We start from the raw sequence: 25,007 nt of genomic DNA, 5'->3' as shown, positions 1-25,007 counted from the left end.
GAGGGCAGACTTAAGTGTATACCAATTCATATAATTAACATATATAATAAACATATTGGTTGTTGTAATGCATAATTAAAAATTTCACTAAGTTCAAAATCATTTCAGACGGTTTTGGACTCAGGCCTTATCTTAAAGGAGGTGAGAATATATCAGTGTCTATTTGTTCACTCACACTTGAAACCGAGGCTTCTAGATCAACAGTAGGTGGTCCTCCTACTCTTCCATAAGTTGATGGAGGGACTTCCAAGTTTTGCATTTGGGATAGTCCTTCAACGTTAACTGGTTGAATATGACCTCCTTGAGACTGCTGTTGTTCAATCATTGGATTCAAATCAAACTTATCGATATCAATACTGAAAAAGTCTTGACTATCATTCAAATATAACGTTTCATCAGGTCTGGAGATATTGAATGGGTCCTTAACATTCCAATTGGTAAACGATGGGAATAAGCCTGGACGTTCTGGAGTGGGCGATGTTTGAACCAGAGTTTCTTGATATTGAATATTCATAATGGGCGTAGGGTTTGCTGAGATCATATTAGCTCTGAGGATTTGAATGAAATCCAAAATCTTATCAAATCCAGAAGCTAGGTTTTGAGGCCATATTAATGACCATTTCACAGCTAAGATTCGTCTTTCAATGGTCGTAAGAAAATCATTGGAAAGTAAAGGGTCTCCATTAATGAAATATTGAGATTTAACATTCATCAACGCAAGAATACAAACTATTCCCTGGAGAATAAACACCGAAAGAAATGGATAAATGAGTTGGAAACATCTAACGGGATCATACGTTGATTCCAAGTTTTTAAAGTATTCCACCACCAAGAGTTCTAGCGTTGCAAGGTAATCAGTAATGCTAAGCATCATCAACGAAACAATCACCTTATGTTCAAACTTTTCAAGGAAAGGTACCCTGGTCTTAGCCTTTGTTATTGACAACATAAATATGGTAATGTATGCACTTTCACGAGAAACATAAGTGGGCAAATAAACTTGATTAGGAGCTTGATCAACAGGCTTAATCTCTGTTTTAGTAAGGTACGAGTTCCGGAAGAGTTCAATCTCCGCGTCGATTCTCTTATCAAGGTCAAATAATGAATCAATATCAATATCTCGATTCATATTGTCTATCATAAGGGCATTGGCCATTTGTAGACATTCGCTGACCCCCACCCTCAAGGCACAGTTGACCTTTTGATGTTTAATGATCTCCGTGCTTTCATTTTCCACAGCTACGTTCAACGACAATGAAAGTGGTGATGGTCTGCCCAAAATGGAACAGATTATGGATGTAAGTTCCTTAAGAGCAAACCATGTTTCAACTCGGTTTAATTCAGCAATGTTATCATCCACCTTCATATGAAGTCCTATAGCAAATGCTATGGCACAGGTGTGGAACATCATTGACCAACACTCTTCATATCTTTTCTCTTTGAAATGCCATTCGGAACATAATATATAGCTTTGAATGGATGTGAATGTCTCACAAACTAAGCTATGTCTTATGCATTGGAAAGTATGGAATAATTTATTGCTAACCACATACTTCTTTGCAGCTTCACATTTGTCAATGTCTATTGGAGCCACGATCTTGTAGGTGACACAGTCAGTCGGCGTCAACATTTGCAAGGATATAATAAGAATAGTACAAAGGAGAAGTAAATCGTCGTCATTCTCCCAATCTTCTGGTGCTTGTTTCGGATAATTTTCAAGGAACATAAGCATGGGGACTCTTGAATAGAAATTATAGTATCGGAATCGAGGATGGAAAAAAAATTTAACTAACGATACAATAGCATGATAGTTAACGTTTGAATTTGCTTCATTGGGAACCAAATAAACAATCCATGGTAACTTTTTCTTCTGTGCTGCTCTTGCAAGTAAATCCTGTTCCATAGTATTATCTCTTCTGAATTCAGGCCTACTCAACTTCAAGGTATTGGGTACGGGGCCATTGGACGACGATTTGTTGGCTACATCCACCATATAATCCACTGATTGAGGCCCATAATACTTACTACCAAGTTCACTGGTCTCACCGTTAATAACTATTGGTTTCCTCACAGTCTTTTTACCCCCGGAAATGAAGTTGAATTCATTCGACAGTTGTGGACTCAGATATATTGATTGCAGACCAGTTGAGGATCTAGATACCCTTGGCTGAGATGCAGTAGCCAAAGAATCCAGGGCCGATGTTCCAGCTCCAGAATCAAGAGACAGATGGTAACTATTTGGAGAATTATCTATAGAGGGGTCTCCTCCTACCCGTGTATCTTTTTGTAAGCGTCGGATTCTTTCCTTTAGCTTTTCATTTTCCCGTTGTAACTTGGAAAACTCTGCAAGTATGTTGTCCTTATCTCCGTCAGGTACATCCACCTCATTAATATCTATGTTCCTGAATGTCTTGGGGAAGTGACATGGGATATTTCGTTTCACACATTGATGACAGGGATTGGTTTTGTTACAGCGAATCTTCCGATGCCGACATGGTATACAGCTTATAGGATATGTAGAAAGTTTCTTTGCTGTTGTCCTGTTTGATTTACCTGACCCTTCAACCAGGCCACCCATTATTGATACTACTATTGTACCGCGTGTGTTCAGAACAATATATCTATATCTATATATATATAGATATGTATATGTTGATTCACACCGAGCTCGATGCTGTATGGAAAGAATTAGTTTGTATAGTGTTTCTGTATGGAACAGAAGGAAGTATATCCTCTTACTCCCTTAATAAAATCTTTGATTGAATTTTATTTTTTTGTTTTGTGGGAACTTTTACAGAATACCAAGGGGCGCTACCAAATTGGGGCAACTGGACAAGGAGAGGCTTGCAATGATGGATAAAAGTGAAATGTTTTCCGTTCGGCATTCAACAGCAATGAATTGAAATATAAGCGCCAAACATATAATTCTGAAAAAAATTAATAGGTGATGACAAACTGAGAAGAGGAATGGCATATATTAATCTTAAATTTAAGGCTGACCTTAAGCGCATTCACTTTGTACCTAGGATTTTTCTGTACCTGCGTCATGTTAAAATATGCTTTTTCACTTACATGAATACTAAAAACTCTGATGTTAACCAAACAAATAAGAACTACTTTTGACCGGTGACGTGAACACAATCAGCTTTGTGTTCATCCAACGGGTTTTCGTAGTCCACATTTGTATTGGATTATACAACAGGCAAAATGTCTACTTGTGGCGGTTATAGTTTACATAGCACATACATAAACATAAACACCGCCTTACCATTTACTGTTACCTACCGTACAGGACATATCTCAATTCATTATGTTTATTTCGATTTCCAAAACATACTTGGAAAAGCAACTTCTAGATAATTCCCAAAGGTGTTAATAGCAGAAGAAAAGAGTTCCTCAATCAGAACCATCATTCAGAAACAATAGGTGCGGTACTATTCGTGACCATTCTCAAATATATGTTAACTTTTCCCTCTGTCCTCTTTACACACCCGCACACCACATGCCATCGAACACACACTATATGCAGTCGACATTAAATAGCCCACGATATTTTGTTCGGGAAGTCTTATCCCCAAAACTGCATATAGCTTATCTCTAGTAATCAATAGAGCCCATCCACTTTACTGCCTTATTAAAAGATCCTTATCTCTTTTCCTTTAACCTTCATATCATACCATATCTGAGTGTGTGTGTTTGTATACGTATAATGGCCATAGTTAAGGAACCCTACTATGGCGAGAAGTTGACTACTGTTAAGACCCCACTGGGACAGCTAACGAACTCGACTCCCGAAGGTGTGTTTATGAGACCTGTCACATTTGGTCCCAATGTGTTTGCTGCACCACTGTTTCATTTGAGTGCTGATTTTGTCAAGAGGGGGGCCAAGTCAGCTGTATGCTTGCGACTGATGGACTCTGAAGATGTTTTTGCCCATGAACGTACGCCAAAGAGAAGGAGCGTTGAGCCATATTACGGAACCAAGTACAAAACTGATAAGCCAATTACAGTTAGTGATAAGTTTAGGTATTTCTTGACCAATGAACTGGCTGTTGTGAGTGACAATGACGACGATGACGTTGACGCTGACGGTGATGATAGTGACATGTCAGATTATATGGACTCATTTACCGTTGATCTGAGTGACTTAGAAGACTACCAAGTACAACGATACCATATGCGGAAGAATGGTAACATGAAGATCCGGCCACCTCGGAACTCGTTTTCATCAACTGCAGTTAGCGATAACTATGAATCTGTAGATGATGATGATAGAGATTTAGATGCAGAATTAGAAGATAAAGAGAATCAAGAGATGAAATTAATCCGGATTCAAAGTATGGGGAGATTAAACTTTTCAAAGCCAGATTATTTAGAAAACGTTGAAGAGTGTTCGGAAAAACTGTTTGTGAAATCATTAAATCCAAATAACTTACTTAATCCCAAATCAAGGAAATCATCCATAGTGACTAAATCCCCCAGCTTTATTGGCGGTGATAATAATATTAATAATCATGTAGTGGACATTTTCAGTCTTGAAGTCAAGTCCTTATCCATTAGAGACGACTATGAGAGTTATCCACTATCAGATTTCTTGATTTGAACAGACAGGAACTAAAAGCCAATGTTCATAAGATGTAAAACAATACTCATGAAAATAGGAAGCAATAAGTTATCATTCAATTCACATACCCCTTCAAATACACCTCCCACCAAAAAGGTAATAAGGACATTCTCCCAATTGGTGACCTTATTTATGAAGTAAAAATCATCCAAGAGCTTAAACACAAGCAATCCTGTAGATGTAAAGGCAAGAGTACCTTGAATGGATTTATCTGAACCCTTCCATTTAACAGTACCACATAATTGGCCAACTATAGATGCCACAGAGTCACAGATCCCCAAACTGATGAAACCAATAAACGACGAAGGTTCGACTGTACCGGTTTTCCAGTAAGTAATCCCGAAGGGGATGGCTACCCCCAATAAAAGAAAGATATAACTTAAGTTCAAAGGTCCTTGTAAGTCCTTTGCATCTTGGAAGGGTAACATTAAAGAGTTAATGATATTACCCAATCCGGTAAACTCCGAGGCTCTAATGATTTCAACACCAATTAAAACACAAGAGGAGCCCAATAATGCCAATAAGTGGAATTCTGGATCATTGGTGATACTTGTGGCATCAAAGCCCGTAGCAAATAAGATGGAAAAGAATAAGACGAAATGCCAGGTTTTTCTCTTGATGTTCAAAGGTAAAACAGATGACAAGGGACTAAGCATTGCAGGGATAGAAACCAAGAGAATTGAAGCCCAGACTTTAATCAAATAAATTCTTTGAGGAGTTTCTTGGACGTAAGCCAATAACCAATCAATAGGCTGTTGATCAAGTATTGGGTTCAAGGCAAAATCAGTAACATAATAAAAGACACCACTAAACACAATTGAAGTGCAAATAGCCCACAACAAGGACCGATTATAGCGGTTGTAGGCATAGTAGAAGGGGAAACTGAACACTGAGGCAAACGTCAAGGCCACCAATAATTTAGAGAAGATTTGAATAGGAAGAATTGGAGTGTTTATAATCAGAAGATTACCAAAGATGTTAAACAAAGCCAATGAAACCAATTGAATTTCACCATCAGCAAGAGTTCTCTTTCCATTTCTTTCATTAACGTATTCAATAACCGTTTTTATGAAATAAAACGCCACTACGTATTGGACCATTTGAAATATGGGAACTGAAGTTTCGCTGAAGTCCGAGGCATACATCCAGTAGTATGTGATAGCCGAAAGACCCTTGAATCCTGCGTGCAAGTTCTTATCCAAGATAAAATAGTTTAAAGCCATATTGACCACCAAAAATTCGTCAATACCAAGAATAATACTCAAATAAACCGGGAAGAGCACGGCATAAATCAAGTCAAACGAGGGGGCAACTGGAGGTGCAACAACATCAGGACGTTTCTTATGTTGCTTTGCTTGAGAGTAATAGATCCCAAACAACCCCAAAAACACCCCAAGATAATTGAATCCAATGAAGGGCAACGTTCTAACCAAATCATCATATTTCTCCCTTTGAAACCATAAGATCTCAACAACATAAGCCTGCACCATCAACTGAACAAACTTTATGAACGTCATGTTATCATTGACAAAGTCCTGAACGTAGAAAATGACGTTCATAGGGAAGTTATACTCGGAAGGATCATCATCCCGATCAGTTGCCGGGTTAGTGGATTCCTTTTGCTTCTTCAACTGTTGCAAAGCTTCAATCTTTTCATTTTCCTTCCGTGTGAGTTCTTCAAGTTCCTTTGATCCTTCTTGGAAGATCTGCGCAGTAGATATACTATTTCCCGAGCCAGCTCCGGCACTCTTCTTCTTATTGCCTTTAGGAGCCATGTCTTAGTGGGATGCGGTGATTAAATCCCGTAAATGATTTGGTTGGTGATCATGAAGATTTCTTCAGAGGACGATAATGTGGATATATATATGCAGGAACAAAATATAACATAAAACACTGTTATCTTTACGTAAGCAAATTCACCCAATTACATAAGCTGATTTATATAAGGAAATTTATATGTGCTTGGCTGTCTAAGAGTCAATGAGTAATGACATGCCTCAAAAGAGCCGCTACAAATTAAAGAATTGCGTCCACAAGATTCAAAACGTATAACACACTGTTGGCATTATGAAAGTCCGCCATCAAACTTATCAGAACGACATTCAACTTCCTTTATATATATTTACTTGAACGTACTGCATATAACACCATACGCGTATATAGTACGCGAGTTACAAGTACTAACATTAGTACTGTTCCTACTACTGGCTGTTACTGTTGTTACTACTGCTATTTGTTACTACACCTGTCGCAAGCTACTACTGGCATTACCTGTATTTTTGTTACTGTCACTACTGCTCCTGCCATGCACATCAGACAGATCATCATTCATGGGTTCAAAACTTATAAGAACGTGACTGTGGTGGAAGACATTTCATCTGGTCATAACGTTGTTGTTGGACGAAATGGATCTGGTAAGTCTAATTTCTTTGCTGCTATAAGGTTCGTTCTCTCGGATTCGTATACGCATATGTCAAGGGAAGAACGGATGAGTTTGATTCATGAAGGTACCTCTATGTCCGCCTCGGTGGAGATAATCTTTGATAATTCCGATGGTCGATTCCCCGTGAATAAGTCACAAGTATCAATTTCTAGAACCATTGGACTTACGCGCGATGACTACGCTTTCAATGGGAAGACAGCATCTCATTCAGAGATCATGGGTCATTTGGAATCTGCTGGGTTCTCTAAGGCCAACCCATATTATATGGTACCGCAAGGTAGAATCACGGCATTAACTAATGCAAAAGATCAAGAAAGGTTAGCTCTCTTAAAAGAAGTGAGTGGTGCTACGGTGTTTGAAGTAAGATTGAAGGATTCAATGAAGGAAATTGGTCATGCTGATCTCAAAGTTCAGAGAATAGATGAAAATTTGACTGCAATCAATGATCGTTTATGTGATTTACAAATCGAGTCTGATGATTTAAAAGAGTTTCAACAATTGGAAAAGTCTAAGAAGATCTATGAATTTAATCTTTTAGATAGAGAAGTCGATGATTTAACAACCTCCATTGAAGGTTTGGATCTGGAGTACCAAGATCTCTTGATAAGATCACAGCATGATTTACAAGACTTGGAAAAGAGAGAGAAAATGTGTCAGTCTTTATCAGAGACTATTAACGAGTTAAAGGTATCTCAAAATATTGCCTCTATTGAGAAAGAGCAAACTGATAAGGACAAAACTGAAATTTTAATCAAATTATCGGAGAAACAAGTATCTGTTGATGAATTGACACAGAAAATAAAAGACTTAACGAAAAATAATGAAGAACGTCAGACCTCCTATAAAGAATTACAAGTTCGAATGAAAGAATGTGAATCTAATTTAAATTTGTACAAGCCAGATTTAGAAAAGTTGCAAGAACAAGAAAAGGGACTTAAGGAAAAGTTACAAGCAGCCACAAATATCCAAAGAGCTCTTTACAATAAACAATCGCGTTTCAATCAGTTTGATAGTAAAGATTCAAGAAATGAATGGTTACAAGAGAAAATTGGGCAATTAAGGGCCGATATAACTGAAAAAAATAAAGAATTACAACAGCTACAAGTGGAATTTGATACCCATGCCACTACATTATCTCAACTCACAGAGAGACAGAATGAATTGGAAAAACTATTAGGTTCTGATAATTCCAGTACAATCTCATCTTTACGTTCAAGTATCAATTCTTTAAAGGAAAAGATCTTGGAATTTGCTGATACTAGAAAGCAGCTTTGGAGAGATGAAATAAGATTGAAATCAATTAAAGATTCTTTAACCATCGATTACATGAGTGCTACGGATTCTGTAAATAAAACTATGGATCGGTCCCATGCTCAAGGTCTTTTAGCCGTCAAAAATATCTCTGAGAAGTTAGGGCTCACTGATAAAGTATATGGGCAATTACTGGATTTATTCACTGTTGGTGATAAATACAAAATAGCAGCTGAAGTGGTTGCTGGGAATTCTTTGTTCCACATAGTGGTTGATAGCGATACTACCGCATCCTTATTGATGGAAGAAATGACAAGATTGAAAGCTGGAAGAGCTACATTTGTTCCGTTAAATAGGTTACGGACGAATAACTATGATTATCCGGACAAAGAACATCAGTGCATTCCGTTGATTAGGAAGTTGAAATTCAATGAAAATGTATCAAAAGCCATGGTTCAAGTTTTTGGGAATACTATCGTTGTAGGTGATTTACAAGATGGTTCTGCTCTTGCACGTGCATTCAAGTTGAATGCCATAACTTTGGATGGAGATAGAGCTAGCAATCAAGGTATTTTATCTGGTGGGTTTAGAGACTACAAAAGTTCCAGACTAGATGCCATCAAATCACAACTGAGAAAGAAGAAGGAATTAGACAAAGTGGATTTGGAATTATCCAAATGTGTTGCACTGATTGATAAAACAAACCATGAGTTAAACCACATGCAAAATCAATTACGCCAAAAAATCATAGATTTAGAAAATGGTATAAACTCTCAAGAACCATACAAGGTTGAATTATCACAAATTGAAGCTCAGAAATATGATGCTCAACAGCAATTGGAATCTTTGAAGGTAAGGTTATCCAGTTTAACAGCCATGACCAAAGATATTGAACTGAGTATTTCTTATCATGAAGATGAAATGAAATCTGATTTCAGCAACACTTTGACTGAAGCCGAAACTGCTGAATTGCTTGATATTAACCAGGAAATCGCCAAACAAGAAGCTGAATTGAATAAAGTGTTTTTCAAAATGGCAGACGTGGAAGGTCAAGTATCAACGTATGAAACTCAATTAAAGAATGAAATCATGCCCCGTATATCCGAATTGAAATTAACGGGGTTACAGGAACAATATCCACAAGATTTAAATGAGTACAAAGAAAAGTTACAGGAACTTACCACCGAGTATGAAACTTTACAAATGCAATTTGATACTGTTGAGTCCAGAAACACCAACACTATCAATGAGTTTGAAAATATTGTCAAGGAAATATCAGCCAGTGAGAAGGCTTTAGAAGCAGCCAATCGTCAACAGGGAACTTTGGTTCGTAAGATTGAAACGTTTTCCAAAACCAGTGAAAAGCTTCTTTCTAGAAAGTCAATGCTTTCCTCTAGAAGAGATGAAGTTCAAAAGAAGATTAGAGATTTGGGTGTTTTACCTGAGGAAGCATTTCAAAAGGCCGTTTATGAAAAGTTTCAATCTGAAGAATTGCTAAGGAAATTGAATGATACCAATGATGTACTCTCCAAATATGCCCATATCAATAAGAAGGCTTTAGAACAATACAACAGCTTCACCAAGAAACGGGACGAGTTGGTTGACAGACGGAAAGAATTGGAGCAATCCAAAGATTCTATCGATGAGTTGATCCAAAGCTTAAAGAGGCAAAAGGATTCGGCCATTAAAAAGAGTTTTAAACAAGTGTCCAAGAGTTTCCACGATATCTTTGAGAAATTAGTACCTCAAGGCACAGCCAAACTTTTCATGTTAAAGACGAGGGAAGATAATAGTAATGATTATGATCATAGTGACCCTAATGTTCATGACGACGACGACGGTGATCAGTCAATAACCCAGACTCAGATTGCAAACATCAATGACGGTTCCAGCACCATTGAAGACTACGTAGGGGTTGGTATTAGTGTTTCCTTCAATTCGAAGCATGACGAACAACAGAGAATTGAACAGTTATCTGGAGGACAGAAATCACTCTGTGCCATAGCATTGATTCTTGCTATACAAATGTGTGATCCTGCTCCCTTCTACTTGTTTGACGAAATAGATGCCAATTTAGATCATGCATACCGTCTGGCGGTGGCTTCCATGATCCATTCATTGTCGTCAAAAGCCCAGTTCATCTGTACCACATTTAGACCGGAAATGGTAGAGGTTGCTGACAAGTTCTACGGGGTCATGTTTGCCAACAAAGTGAGTACCATACTGGAAATAAACCAAGAACAGGCATTAGGGTTTGTTGAGAGTCGTTAACAGTAGTCACAATGGCTTACCGTTATGGCTGTGTTGGAACCTCGTTTAGACACTGCCAGGGCGTGTCGTTACCAAATATATGGTGACATGATTTCAGATCGATGGTGTGAAAAACATTACTGACTCCTACTGCTACTGCTACTACTACGTGCTTTATGACTACGACGTATCGGATATTGACTCGGGATGAGATCATTGAGCTCATCTCACAAGGGAAATGCATTGTCCTCTATGAAAAGTCGGTACTCAACTTAACTCATTGGCTCGATAGACACCCCGGAGGAAAGACTGCAGTTTATCATATGGTAGGACGCGACGCTACTGATGAAATGAAGGCATATCATGATGACGAGGCCATCAGTGTGTTTAACAAGTGGAAAATAGGTGAAATCGACTACTACTGGGAAAATCTACTTCCACCAATCCAAGGAGCCATTTATAATGGTCGTAAGGGGATTGGGTATCCTCCCAATGGGGTAGAAATCCAACCGGTGATACCTCAAAATGAATTGATCAATGTTAAGAAACACTTGAGCAAAAAACACGACGATCGTACAACTATCGTTGATCCCAAACTCATTGCCGAAGAATATGATAACGATTTAACAAAACATGATTTGGAAGAGTTCCCCACGTTAGATTATGCTACTCAACAGAAACTTCGAGATGAATATAATTTACTTCATGATGAAATTATAGATCGAGGCTTTTATCAATGTGATTATTGGAATTATATTCGAGAATTGGCAAAGATTCTGGCCCTTTTCTTATATTCATTTTCATTTTTGAAAACTAATCATTTGTTTTGGAGTGCTATTTTCATGGGTATGGCATGGCAACAAATGACTTTTATAGCTCATGATGCTGGCCATATATCTATTACCCATAATTATCAACTTGATAATATCTTTGGAATTGTTATTGCTAATTGGGTTGGTGGTCTTAGTTTGGGTTGGTGGAAACGGAACCATAACGTGCACCACATTATCACCAATGATCCAGTACATGATCCAGATATTCAACATTTACCATTTTTTGCTGTTAGTACTCGATTATTTGGTAATGTGTATTCAACATATTACGACAAATTCTTATGGTTTGATGCCTTAGCTCAAAGGTTAATTCCTATTCAAAATTATATGTATTATCCTTTACTATGTTTTGGAAGGTTCAATTTATATCGATTAGGTTGGACCTATTTATTGGCTGGAGAAGGTCCTAGAAAGGGTAAAGCTGCTTGGTTTAGATACTTTGAGATTGCTGGCTTATCTTTCTTCTTTTATTGGTTTTTCTGGTTATTGGTGTATAAAAGTCTTGATGACTGGAGTTCAAGAATTCAATTTGTCATGGTTAGTCACATTGCCACGATGATAGTGCATGTGCAAATTACGTTATCACATTTTGCCATGTCAACTGCAGATTTAGGAGTTAGTGAAAGTTTCCCTCAAAGACAAATAAGAACCACAATGGATGTTGATTGTCCTGAATGGTTAGACTTTCTCCATGGAGGTTTACAATTCCAAGCTATTCATCATTTATTCCCCAGATTACCTCGGCATAATTTCCGGAGAGCTCAACCATACGTAATAGACTTTTGTCGTCGTATGGGATTGCAATATTCAATCTATGGCTTTGGTAAAGGGAATAAGATTGTAATTGGGAAATTAGAAGAAATAGCCAAACAATGTTCAATTATGCTTGAAGCTACAAAGAAGCTAAAGGATCATGATTCATGAATTCGATGACTTAAAGATGTCGTGATTGATAAGCCTTTGAGTGTCTAAGAATTGAATAAACTCCAAGACGATTTTATTTTCAAATTCTTGCTTATCTTGTTGAACCAAATTGGCAAATAATGAACTGGAATTGTTGGTACCTTTGTATCTTTGGGGGACCAAGACCTTAACTCCGTTTACACCTTTAACAACACAATTCCGTGGAATTTTCATGGTTGGAAACGCTTGAATACTTTTAGGTTGCTCCGATGAGTGACCACCACCGTTAGATGATTCATGTAAATTTCGACATTTGGTTCCATAACGACATTTCTTGTTCTTTTCATAAAACTTACAGATTTGTTTCTTTGAAGGCGTCTTGAAGGAGGAGTCCTGCTGCTCATTTGGCTCTTGCTTTCTCTTCTTGGTGATTGGCTGCTTGCCTTGACTTTGATCTTGATCTTGGTTCGTTCGCTTCTTCAGTATTAATTGTTCATGATGATTTTTCTTTTCTTTTTCTTTTTCTTTTTCTTCTTGCTCTTTCTGTTGTACGTTCTTCTTTGTAGGCCATTTCTTCCTTCTTTCCTCAATCCACTTGGCTATGTCTTCATCTGTCTGCAAGGAGATGGTTGTCCCCGGGATGTACACTACAGAATCAGTTGGTAATTGCTGTTGTTGAACTTCTTCTTCGCCAATCAAAGCCTCCGCCTCCACTGCACTTGGAACTGAAACAGGTAGTACTGTTTCAGGTGCATTTGGAAGATGTGTAGGTAGCCCCAAGAAGTTCATTATATGTGGCTTTGAAGGCTGAAGAGGGCCCTCTTGTGCCAGATGAGATTTAAATAGCATTTTTCTTTCAACCGCGCTACCAAAGAAACACGACTCCAATTACTATTTAAGGAAACGTCATAGATTAAAGTAGATAATTTTGCTTAATATTATTATGAACTTAATCTTTACGGCTAAATGCAATACATACAGGACAAGAACTGAAACGGCCACAGTGCAAAGCGTTCCCATCAATTACGTAGCTGTAAGTAAACTAAACCAAGTAGAAGCAATTTTACGACAAAGAAGTAATAGGTAAGGGTTTCTTCCCACTGCCCCTTGGTGCTTCAACACCTGGAATCATCATGTCAAACCTGCACCCATAACATACAAAGAAGGCAGTGTTCAAGCAGACATTATTTTTGCAAGCTAGGTGACACAAAAACCACACAACTAAAATTATATAAATGATCAATGTCCGCCCACCCTGAGGCTGAAAGAACAACACCTGCTTCCTCTTTACAATAGCTTATAGAAATGGTATGTAAGGTTATAAGGAAGATGAATATATTAAGGACGACTCGGAATGAATGAGTTACGTTGTGCCACGTTAATTATGTCGTAGTATGTCGTGCTATGTCGTGGTATCAACATTAGCATCACCAATCAAATACTAACATTATTGTTCTAGTCTTACGGTTATCAACAACAACAAGGATACCCCCCACCACCTCCTCAAGGTTACTACCAACAACAACCACAGCCAATGTATGTACAGCAACAACCCCAGAAGTCTTCTGGAGGATGTTGTCAAGCCTTCTGTGGTTCATGTTTGGCTCTCTTGTGTTTCGAAGCCTTGTGTGATTAGATGCCGCTGAATGATACACAGGGTCACTCACTATTAGTTCCTTCTTTTTTATTGTTATTATTAGTACATTATATATTTCAATTGAGTTACATTGGAGTTGATGATGCTTGTAGTTGATCTACGCCCCTTTGGAGTTCAAAGTGTAAGTGGTTTCAATTTCACATGTCCCTTAGAACGGAACAATAGTTGACCGCAGTGCAACTACCGAGTGTAGCACGACATACATATACAAACGCATACATTTATACACACAAACATTTCATTTGTAACTCCGTATATACATACGTATATGGCTTCTTCTATATATATATCTATACATGAACATACACAATGTAACTAGAATGCTTGCGACATAGGCCATGTCAATTGCTTACGTAAGCGAACGCGAAAGCCTTTCATCGTAGAATAACTTTTGGTGTAAGGAACCCATTAGAAAAGGGGACAGTAACACCATCTTATCACCAGGCCACCTCACAATGGAGGGATGGATAGAAGTACGTATTAAGTCTCACAATATCAACAATTCATCTCACTGTGGATTTTTTTGACTTCCCATAACATCATACTAACAAACTGTTAGGTCTTAAGAACTCAGGTTGGTGAACCTAGTGATAACATTACCAGTCAATATTTCGATGCTAATCAGAACTTAATATGGATCGGTAGCTCTAGCGGCTACACCAGCTCATTCCTTAGTCATCCATCACCGTTTCAACTTTATCCTTATACTCGGTTTTGCTCTACTACTCAAAATGCTTCTTCTACACCGGTGATCCAATTGCTTAACAATAAGGATGGGATCTTATCGTTGCTGCACAACAATCTTAACTTCAACAATCGAACAGGAATGTGTAGATTAAGTTTGAACTCGTCATATTTTGATTCGTCGTCACTGACTCTTCTGCCTCAGCTATTCAAGACCTTATCATGTATGTCGTTGAACCACACCACCACCAACGAAGTGATAATCGGGTCTTCGCTTTCGCTATTGAAAGTAGATTTGAATAAGCCTCAAATACTATCCCATTTTGATTACCAGGGATCCCTCTCCCATATCAACCATCAGTCCAAATTCCTAACATTGGGTAAGACTCAAGGCACTATAGATTTGTTTGATCCCAAATCAAATGAGATCATCAAGTCCTTTATTGGTCACAATGGTTTTTTGGCTGATTTGGATGTTCTGGGTAACTACATTGCTGCATGCGGGTACTCTACTAGACCCAGACGTCATCAGTACAACAGCAATAACACCACTAGTATCAACATGAACACCACGAACAACAATAATAATATTAATGCCAATAATATTAACAATATTAATAGTGGTAATAACATATACAATGGTACAGATCAAGGCCTTGGAGGATCCATTTATCCCATGAGAGTATCAAGTATTTATCCATCCAAAACTGTCTCTTCTTCAATGCTGGGTCAAATGAGTTATAGTAATAATACTATGGGATTAAACGGAGGGAACTTTGCTGCTAATGATGTTATTATTGATCCTTTAATCAACATTTTTGACGTCAGAATGATGAGATCTTTAGCTCCAATTCCGTTCCCATTTGGTGCCAATTGGGTTAAGTTTCACCCCAAATTACCCAACATCTTGGTGGTTGCTTCCAGTAGTGGTGAAATTGAATTCGTTGATATGTACGATCAGCTGAATATTCATTTGTATCAAGCAGATTTGGGACGGTTAGCAACAACACCATCTTCAACAGTTGAAGAGTTCACTCCGTCTTCATTATCAAATCTACAAATTAGTAGCAATGGAGAATTTATTGCTTTTAATGATTCAAAAGCTACTGTACATTTATGGTCACAGGGGAATAATACAACTACCGATTTTGTCAACTTCCCTTCAGCTGTGATCCAGCCAAATATGGTTATGCCATCATCGTTTAATAGTGTTTCAATAGAGTCTGATGATCCATTGCTGGCAGTGGGGATGCCTTATTATAAAGATTCATTACTATCAAACTTTGCATCTGATTTAACATTCACAAAGGAAATGGCGAAATTACCTGCAGCAATTGATGATGAACTTGTTGAAGAATTTCAAAATCACCAACAGCTATCATTATCATCAGTGGGTCCTTTCATTTCTTACGATAAGTCAATCTATGGTTCACCATATCTAGCTTCGAAATATGAACGAGGACATTTGAAAGATGGTTTAGCTGCACCAAAATTTATCAGTGGAACTTCTGTTGATGGCAAAGGTGGGGCAGGAGCAGGAGCAGGAGCAGTAGGAAGAGGAATAAAGGGTAATTTGGAAGAAGAAGTCTTTCAATATAAACCAGAAGAAACTTCCAAAACATCTCCGACTCCACTTGTAGCACCATCATGCTATAATCGATTGGAGATCAAGTATTCCAAATTTGGGGTAGAGGATTTCGATTTTAATTATTATAATTTAAGTGGATACAATAGGCTTAGTGGATTAGAAAACCATTTGGATAATTCATATATCAATCCCTTGCTTCAATTATATCGGTATTCTCCAGCATTCTATAATTTGGTAACAGGCAGCCTATTATCTGAATGGTTACCGAACAGTAATGATTTTATTACCACCAATAATCCTCAAGGGTCATCTGTTCTCCTGGAAATGGGCTATTTGTTTGACATGATGTATAAAGCTCAAGGGAAGAATGTAAGAGTGACCAATTTCTCCCAGGTACTTCTGGAAAACCATATGTTCACTCAGCAGGGACTTTTGAACGCCAACGAGGGAAAAAACTTATCTTCTTGGCAATTAAGAAACTTGATAATTAATTTTAATAAGTTTTTGTTGCTGCAGTTACAAGAGGATCATCTGAATCAACACCCCGGGCTGAATTTACCCTTAGATATATTTGGTATTCAGTATGAAATTGAGATCAAGGGTTATGGTGGTGATTGTAATGTTTACGATAAGATATACAACACCCAACTTTCACTTGATTTAATGACTCCACCACCTAACAACAATGGGATCCCAAGCAAGAAGTTTATGCCTTTAGGAAATATGCTTCCTAAATATGGCAGCACGGTGTCCACTGCTGCTGTTGCTACTTCTGTTGCCAGTCTGCCAACGTCTAGTGGTTTTACCTTAGCTTCGAGAAAGAACCATAATTTGTTAACTTACTTGGAGTATACATTGAACCAACATCGGTCGATTCCATGTCGAGTACACAACCTGATACACGAGATAGAAATGAAGAGTAGTGTTGCAAAATTACCTCCATTGTTGTGCATTAATTTGGATATGGATAATAAAGAAATGAAGTTGATCCACGGGTTTAAGAAGTGGCTTGTTCCAGAATTTTATGTGAATTACTCAACTACCAATAAGCGTATACATTTGAAGCCAATGGTAACCCAATTCAATCAAGATAATATTAAATATGAGTTGTTGGGATACGTTTGTGAAATCCACCGATCTGATGGGAGTGGTTCGAATCTTGTATCGTTTGTTAAAGTCAATGAAAAATGGTTTCTCTTTAATGACTTTTTGGTGATACCGATTCCTGATGAAGAAGTATTCAATTTAACATATCGTTGGAAAAGACCAACCATTGTGGTTTACCATAATACTGAGAATAATCAAATGTCCAGTCAATTCAATCACTTGACAAGCCAATGCAAGTTTGATGATAGCATTTTATACCGTGATCACTTTGCTGGCACAATAAGGGAATCATACAAGAAAGAATACGAGTTATTGACCCGAAGTGAAGCTCCCACATTTGGATCTCTTGTTGCCATTGATGCAGAGTTTGTTATGCTTAAACCTGAAAAGCTTGAGGTAAAATGCAACGGTAGCAAGCAATTAATCCGACCTAAATTAACTTCCTTAGCAAGAGTTTCTGTTCTACGTGGAGATAATGTTGAGAAACAAGGTGTTCCGTTTATTGATGATTATGTTGTTCACAAAACAAAGATCTACAATTATTTAACCAATTTCTCAGGTATTGAAGAGAATGATTTGGATTTAATTAAATCGCTGAAGAACTTGGTAACCTTGCAAACAGCTTATCGTAGGCTTTGGCTTTTGTTGAACATGGGATGCGTTTTTGTGGGCCATGGGTTGTACAATGATTTCCGAACGATTAATCTTCAAGTTCCTTCGAGTCAGATTAAAGATACAGCTGAATTCTTTTATTTGAGTGAATACAAGAGACGGTTGGGTTTGAAATTTTTGGCTTACGTTTTGCTTCAAGAAAAGGTTCAAACAGGGAACCATGATTCCATTGAAGATGCCCGTACAGCCTTGATGTTATACAAAAAGTATTTGGAGTTGGTTGGGACTGGCACTTTGGAGTCTACGTTGAATAGAATTTACATGGAAGGTCAGCATTTACGATTTAAAGTTCCTGATCAATGATATTAATTCAAAGTTCATGTTGGTGTCGACCAACATGTATGTATAGTACGATACGATTAAATTTAATTAAATAACAGTCTTGATGACAAACTTGTATTAAGATTATTGTTTCAGATTTGTACGAACCATTAACATATGTTTCAGATCTGAAACATTTACAAGATGATTGCGACATTTTTAATAACCTTGATGTATATTATACTTGTGCACTATTAAACACTGAAATGAAAACCCGTACTCTGGCTGCTGATTCCGTGAGTCACCACGCCAGAGTAAAAAAGAACAAATCCCATAAAGGAGAGACTATATAACCGTTTTATTCACACTGCTTACAACAAAACAGCAGCCAAACCAGCGAAACCGGCAACACCAACAGCGAGTTGAGCAGCCTTACCTTCGAAGGTGGAGACTTCTGGAGCAACAGTGGCGTTACCAGCGGAGGAAGCGTAGTAGGAAGTCAAAGTCAATTGCTTGTAAGAGGTAGCTTCAACACTGGAGGAGACAGTGACGACTGGGGTGGTGGTGAGGTCGACGTAGGAGACACCTTCAGAGGTAGAGACTGGAGCGACAGGGGTAGCGGAAGTAGAAGCGACAGTGACTTCAGAAACTGGACACACAGTAGTGTAGACAGTACCTTCAACGGTGGTGGTGATGGTAGTCATTGGGGTGACTTCAGTGACTGGGCAGACGGTGGTGTAGACGGTACCTTCAACGGTGGTGGTGACGGTGGTCATCTCGACTGTGGTAGGAACTGGGGTGGTTTCAGTTTCGGGACAGATGGTGGTGTAGATGGTTTCAACACCGTTGACGGTTTCGGTGACGACGGACAAGGAAGCTGGCAAGGTGGTTTCAGTACACTTGTTGTCTGAACAGGAGGTGATGGTGATATCAGTGGTGGAGTATTCAGTAACGGTGGTGTTAGAGAAGGCAGCAGCACAGGCAATCAAAGTTGCAAAAGACAAGGTGGAGGCAGAGAATTGCATTTTTAAAGTTAATAACGAGAGACTAAGTGAGTAAAACACTAAATGAGATTTGTGATGATGCTTAAAAGCGCTAATAGTTTGATATAACCAAGATCCTTAGGGGTTCTTAAATACTTTTCATGGGTGATACCACCGACAGACATCTTTGAAACTAACGTGAATCGTGGTCCGTACCAAACAATGGATCAGAGGTCGGCAATGGGAGTCGATGACCGACCGTGTGACGGTCTGGTTACATTCTCTTCACAAACACCTATTTAATTCGGTTCCTAGACGCCTGGGTTCTACCGTGGGTGCAAAATACCAGACCTCGTATTTGTGTTCCAAAAAGCGCATTTTCAACATTGGTGTCAGAGGTGCGTATTTTTTTGAATGCCGAAACACGTATTTGGCAGGCGAACGCGAAAGTGCATACACCTGTCAAACCTTTGATTCACTCTTAGTGTTTGTTTGTTTGTTGTTGTTTATAATAATAATAATAATAATAATACAATGAAGAAGTGAATACAAAATCAATTTAACATCAAGTTCATTTCCCAATCTCGGATAACACTGACCCAATCGCTCCGGTCGTCATTAAACCCTTTCCGTCTCCACACTTCAAGCATGATTTGGCGAGCACCCCAATAACTTCCAAGGTAAAGAGCTATGTCTGCACCCCACTTTTTAAAGCTTTGCTGTAATTGGGGAGTGGTAGCTTCACAACCGGCAATGAACCCTTGCCAAAACAACGGGACAATGGCCGCTTCGTTTTTGGCTATGAGTTTTTGAATGGAATTTAAATGGTAGAGCGTCTTTTCCACAGCAACTTGTAGGAGTTCAGGTTGAACGTTGGTAATTAGTCGATCAAAGTAAATCGTAAGCGCATGGTAAAATGAAACAATATGATGATACGTGGCTTCATGAATAGGAGAATAAAATACCTTTTCATCGTCGGCATTTTCAGATAAGTTGATGTCTCGTAAGTTTTCTTGAGGACCTTTATAAAGATCCCAATCCAAATTCCATTGATGAAGTTTTGAATGTAATTTTTTGATTCTTTGTTCCATATTTGCCGGCTTGGTCCCCAACTCTTGTTCATGATAAATCTTGGTCCGGAGTAATTGAACAATTTCAGTGAATAATATGATTAAAGAATTCGGGAGTCCATATAAGGCATCTGTGGCGAAGTTCTCGTCATATTTTTTGGTATTAATCAATTTCTTATTAACAAATAGTGGAGTTGTGTTTTTGGAATTGGATTTGGAATAACTCACAATGAATTCGATTTTATTCTTAGGATTATTAACATATTTGTCTCCATTGACATCATATCCAATCTCATTAATAACCTCATAATCATTTTTAATACTTTCAATATCTAAACAAGTGGAATCCTGGATTAATTTCATTGAGGAGAAAATCCGATGTAAGATACGGGCCTTTGTGGATAATTTCTTCTTGGTAATCATTTTGGTATGAATAACTTTCCCACACCATGTAATATAAAAATTGGTATCTTGCATGGTACCCCAAACAAGATCCACACTAATCATTGACATTACAGCACATAAGATATCCTTATACTTTTCATTGGCCACACAACGATCAACTCCAGCTTGGGCACTGGAACCGGAACCTAAAAGTTTCTTAACAAATAAACTGGCTTGGTTCCGTAACCGAATACCCAAGTTAAGATAATATTTCATTGAGTCTGAGTTCTTAGGAAATTTGGATTGTAAATTGAATGCTGATACTGCAAGCAAGGCATTTAAAAGGGCATTCTTGGCCACAGATGTTTTCCCCAAAGCTCCTAGTTCTCCAATAGCCATCAATGCTCTGGGGAAATATATAGTTTTCCAAGGGTTCTCGGTAAGTGGGATAACTGTCATTAAATCAGCAACTTGAGTGACATAATAGTTGAGTAAGAACCGAGTCAATGGTTCGATTTGTAAAGCAGTTGTGGGGATAGTCACTGAACTAGGAGATGGGACCAATAAGTTGAACCCTGGTTGAAGAGGGTTTTGAACGATAGACATAATGGATGTCGGCATTTGAGTCTTTGAGTTATTCTCTCCAGCTACAATATCAGTTCTAGCTTCATCATGAGGATTAGATGTATTGTTATTAGCATGTAATTGGATCTCCAAGTTTTCATTCAATTTGTATGGATTATTGTAAAAGTAGTTGTTATAGTTGGAATAAAACAGTTGACTACCTGCTGGACTCGGACCCAAATGATTATCAGAAGAAGAGATCTGAGACGGAGGTCTTGTAGTTGGAGAATGAGGAGGTATTGAATGGGAAGTCGTCGTATTTAAGTTCGGGAACCCACTATTGTTATTCCCATGGAACACCAAGTTTAAAAAATCACCCATTTGATTAGACCCATTTGTGTCTGGAAGATCCGATAACAACTGGTTAGAGTTATAGAACGGAGTATTACTTTGGGAATTGAATGTTCCTATGAAATCAAGTAGATGTGAATCTCCATTTAAGGCAGCAGCAGTTAACATTGCATGCTCACGTAATTCATTAGATAGCCAAGGTTGATCATGAGCCCCGTTATTAGTGTTGGTAGTAGAATTAGTAGCAGTAGCTTTAGCAGCATCAACAGTACCATGACTATCAGAGTTGGTACCATGATGCCTCTTTGGTATGGACTCTCCGCTACCATCTTGATCGATTTGTCTCTTTATAGATTCGGTACTCTCAGTCCTGGATCGGTTAACGTCGCCTGAACCGGAAGCGGGACCACCACCTCCAACACCAACACCACCGCCGGTACCGGGACCAGTTGCGACTCCAGAACCACCACCAAACTTCTGACTAGTCACATTTGGTCCTCCTCCTCCTTGCAATAAAGTATTTATGCTTTCGGAATCAGAATTAGATCCTCGGAACACCCCAAATGGTCCCAAGAGCTTCGTCATCCCATCAGCGTTGACCTGCCAATCACACCCGGAGTTATGAAGAATCATTAAATCTTTATCCATGTCATCATACGTTTCATAGGGGTCCTTCCACGTAACAAAACCCACTTGTCTCCGTTGATGAAACTGACCACCAGTGCCGTTACTGGGGTCATCTTCAATGTCTCTATAGCTTTCAAACACAACCTTAGTGGCATTACCTGTTTTAGTATTATAATTGAGTGGGTATGACCATCGAAGCTTAATGCCGTACCCCTCACAAACAATCTTAGATCGTAAACAATTGTTACAGCTTGGTCTTGTCATGTCGCAGCCAAGCTTCCTTGAACGACAACTAAAACATCCCGTGAACGTTTTGGCCCTTCTTTTCCGAGGTAGACTCTGGGAAGCTAAGTCATCAGATGTTTCTAGTGCTTCTGACTTCATTGACTCATTCGATATTGTGATAGACCATATATGGTTTTGGTAACAAGGATAGTTATAAGAAGGATTCAGATTCCTCAGATTGCTAATACTTATATATATTAATTAACCTATAGTTGTAGTAGAAGAAACTATTCTAAAGCCTTACTTATAAAGGTGATGATCTTCAGCTCGGCGTTGGTTGCCGTAAAGGTGTTGCCGTTTTTCAGGAACGGATGAACTAACCGATGAGCCCCGTTGTATAACAAAAATATGCGTTAATGGAGATGGGTGCACTTATATACAGGACACAAAAGATTGTCTAGTGGTTAAGTAAATTCTACTATTGAACATATATAGAAGTCTCTATATAGATTCAAATGTAAGTATGGACTTTTGAGCGTTACAGGATTGTTTTACTTCATTTTTAATGCTTGACTACGTGTTCCATAAGCAATGCTACATCAATTGCGTTTACGTTTAACGTGACCAAATATCGGTAGCGCCATGTATTTGGAAGCGCCGATTGCCCATACGGAGGCTCTTAAGAACATAATTCAAAACGTAATTAATTCTATCACTTCTTCTTTACCTAATCAATCAACTCAATGCCTTCTCATAAACATTGGAAGTACCATCACTCAGAGGACATTGTATTGTCCAATCTCCGAGGTCTAGCCTTAGCTAATCCTCATATCAGTGTCATACCCTCAGAGAAGGTTGTTTTTAACTCCCAGTCTCAAGGTGACAAGAAGGTGACGTTGATCAGTGGTGGGGGAGCGGGCCATGAACCTCTACATGGGGGTTATGTGGGGGAAAACTTGCTTGATGCTGCTGTTAGTGGCCACATATTTGCTTCTCCTAATACCAATCAGATCTTAGCAGCTGTGATCCAGAAGACCAATAAACAAAAGGGTGCAGTAATTGTGGTGAAGAATTATACTGGTGATATTCTTCATTTTGGATTGGTAGTTGAAAGAGCGAAGGCTTTAGGTTACCCCGTTGAAATGGTGATTGTTGCTGACGATGTTGCGGTTGGACGCTCTCAGAATGCTATGGTTGGTCGTAGAGGACTAGCTGGAACTGCCTTGATCCATAAGATATTGGGGTATGCTAGTCATAGTGTTGAATTGGACTCCTTGGCTTCTTTAGGTCGTGATATCAATGAGAATTTAGTAACTATTGGGGCTTCTTTAGACAGAACTTCCATTCCTAATAGTAAAGAGGGCGGAGAAGAAGTAGAAACAACGGCTTTGGACGAATACGAATTGGGTTTAGGGATCCATAATGAACCAGGGGAGAAGTTGAAACTTGATGATATCGACAATATTGTTAAACAAATGTTTGAAAAATTGGTATCACCAAATGATCCAGAAAGACATTATGTTGATTTTAGTTTGGACTCGGATGAAACAGTGCTATTAATTAATAATATTGGTGGAACTTCTTCTTTGGAAATGAACGTATTGGTGGATCATATTGTTTCAAATTATCCCTTTAAAATTGCCCCTAAACGAGTTTTAGTTAGCGACTTTGTCACTTCATTGAACGCTCCAGGGTTTTCCATCACCATAATGAATTTGACTGGTGCTTCGTCTTCATCTTCCAAATTTTCTCAGACCTTCATTCTTGAGGCTTTAGATGCTCCAACAAATGCTCCTGGTTGGAAACCAAAAATAGCTGATTGGCAAATCACCTCTAAAGAAGTGGACTCTCCCATGGAATCACATTCCAACATTGTTTCCTCGGAGCTAAGAGTTGATGACGCTAAACTCCGTGCTAATATTCAACTGGCTCTCAAGAAAGTTATTGAATGGGAACCCAAAATCACTCACTACGACACCTTGGTTGGTGATGGAGATTGCGGTGAAACTTTAGTGGCTGGTGCCAATGGGATATTGAACTCCCTAGCTAATGATAAGGATTGGAATGACCATTTGAATGACCCAGTATATACTCTTTCCCACATCACCGAGATCATCGAGAAGGAAATGGGGGGTACATCTGGAGGGATCTATTCCATCTTCTTCACCAGCTTAGTTTTCCAACTCCAGAAGATCGAAGGAGAATTTTCCACCACTAAGTTGGCTGAAGCATTATATTTGGCTCTACACGAAGGGTTGTTCAAATATACCAAGGCAAGAGTCGGTGGAAGAACATTGATCGATGCTTTACAACCATTTATCGATATATTACACGAATCTGGTGATACCAGTAGGGCATTACAAGCCGCACAAGTTGGTTGTGAAAATACAAAGAAGATGAAAGCGAAATTTGGAAGAGCTAGTTATGTCAGCTCTGAACAATTTGAAAGAGAGGGGGGCATTCCAGATCCTGGTGCCGTTGGTGTCGTTGCACTTCTTACTGGGTTTTTGAAAGATTAAATATGACTAAG

The 25,007-nt window shown here is 38.6% G+C and overlaps 9 protein-coding genes across 9 annotated transcripts; 5 read left to right on the top strand and 4 right to left on the bottom strand.

The window, feature by feature from the left end:
• Window positions 1-127: 127 nt before the first annotated feature.
• Window positions 128-2,578, bottom strand: ZCF1 (Zcf1p; the record flags this gene model as incomplete). Its single annotated transcript, XM_043194863.1, has 2 exons — window positions 128-2,394; window positions 2,554-2,578. 2 exons carry the CDS (start codon window positions 2,576-2,578, stop codon window positions 128-130), a joined length of 2,292 nt encoding a protein of 763 aa, XP_043050614.1.
• Window positions 2,579-3,709: 1,131 nt separating this feature from the next.
• On the top strand, window positions 3,710-4,603 carry KQ657_004180 (uncharacterized protein; the record flags this gene model as incomplete). Its single annotated transcript, XM_043194862.1, has 1 exon — window positions 3,710-4,603. One exon carries the CDS (start codon window positions 3,710-3,712, stop codon window positions 4,601-4,603), a length of 894 nt encoding a protein of 297 aa, XP_043050613.1.
• Window positions 4,604-4,614: 11 nt separating this feature from the next.
• Window positions 4,615-6,399, bottom strand: KQ657_004179 (dolichol kinase; the record flags this gene model as incomplete). Its single annotated transcript, XM_043194861.1, has 1 exon — window positions 4,615-6,399. The coding sequence occupies one exon, from the start codon at window positions 6,397-6,399 to the stop codon at window positions 4,615-4,617; it is 1,785 nt and encodes a 594-aa protein (XP_043050612.1).
• A 530-nt stretch (window positions 6,400-6,929) lies between these two features.
• On the top strand, window positions 6,930-10,589 carry SMC3 (cohesin subunit; the record flags this gene model as incomplete). The annotated part of the gene is made up of 1 exon (XM_043194860.1): window positions 6,930-10,589. One exon carries the CDS (start codon window positions 6,930-6,932, stop codon window positions 10,587-10,589), a length of 3,660 nt encoding a protein of 1,219 aa, XP_043050611.1.
• Window positions 10,590-10,820: 231 nt separating this feature from the next.
• On the top strand, window positions 10,821-12,325 carry SLD1 (Sld1p; the record flags this gene model as incomplete). Its single annotated transcript, XM_043194859.1, has 2 exons — window positions 10,821-10,827; window positions 10,899-12,325. The coding sequence occupies 2 exons, from the start codon at window positions 10,821-10,823 to the stop codon at window positions 12,323-12,325; spliced, it is 1,434 nt and encodes a 477-aa protein (XP_043050610.1).
• A 2,091-nt stretch (window positions 12,326-14,416) lies between these two features.
• Window positions 14,417-18,315, top strand: PAN2 (poly(A)-specific ribonuclease; the record flags this gene model as incomplete). The annotated part of the gene is made up of 3 exons (XM_043194858.1): window positions 14,417-14,434; window positions 14,521-15,127; window positions 15,299-18,315. 3 exons carry the CDS (start codon window positions 14,417-14,419, stop codon window positions 18,313-18,315), a joined length of 3,642 nt encoding a protein of 1,213 aa, XP_043050609.1.
• A 329-nt stretch (window positions 18,316-18,644) lies between these two features.
• On the bottom strand, window positions 18,645-19,419 carry PGA6 (Pga6p; the record flags this gene model as incomplete). The annotated part of the gene is made up of 2 exons (XM_043194857.1): window positions 18,645-19,336; window positions 19,413-19,419. 2 exons carry the CDS (start codon window positions 19,417-19,419, stop codon window positions 18,645-18,647), a joined length of 699 nt encoding a protein of 232 aa, XP_043050608.1.
• Window positions 19,420-19,810: 391 nt separating this feature from the next.
• On the bottom strand, window positions 19,811-22,516 carry ARG81 (Arg81p; the record flags this gene model as incomplete). The annotated part of the gene is made up of 1 exon (XM_043194856.1): window positions 19,811-22,516. One exon carries the CDS (start codon window positions 22,514-22,516, stop codon window positions 19,811-19,813), a length of 2,706 nt encoding a protein of 901 aa, XP_043050607.1.
• A 704-nt stretch (window positions 22,517-23,220) lies between these two features.
• Window positions 23,221-24,996, top strand: DAK2 (dihydroxyacetone kinase; the record flags this gene model as incomplete). The annotated part of the gene is made up of 1 exon (XM_043194855.1): window positions 23,221-24,996. The coding sequence occupies one exon, from the start codon at window positions 23,221-23,223 to the stop codon at window positions 24,994-24,996; it is 1,776 nt and encodes a 591-aa protein (XP_043050606.1).
• Between the last annotated feature and the right edge of the window lie 11 nt (window positions 24,997-25,007).

This window comes from Scheffersomyces spartinae (genome assembly GCF_019049425.1).
Source record: "Scheffersomyces spartinae strain ARV_011 chromosome Unknown scaffold_5, whole genome shotgun sequence".
NCBI classification, from domain to species: Eukaryota; Fungi; Ascomycota; class Pichiomycetes; order Serinales; family Debaryomycetaceae; genus Lizanozyma; species Lizanozyma spartinae.
Note: the sequence above shows the minus strand (reverse complement) of the source record. Positions and strands in the feature narration are given on the sequence as shown.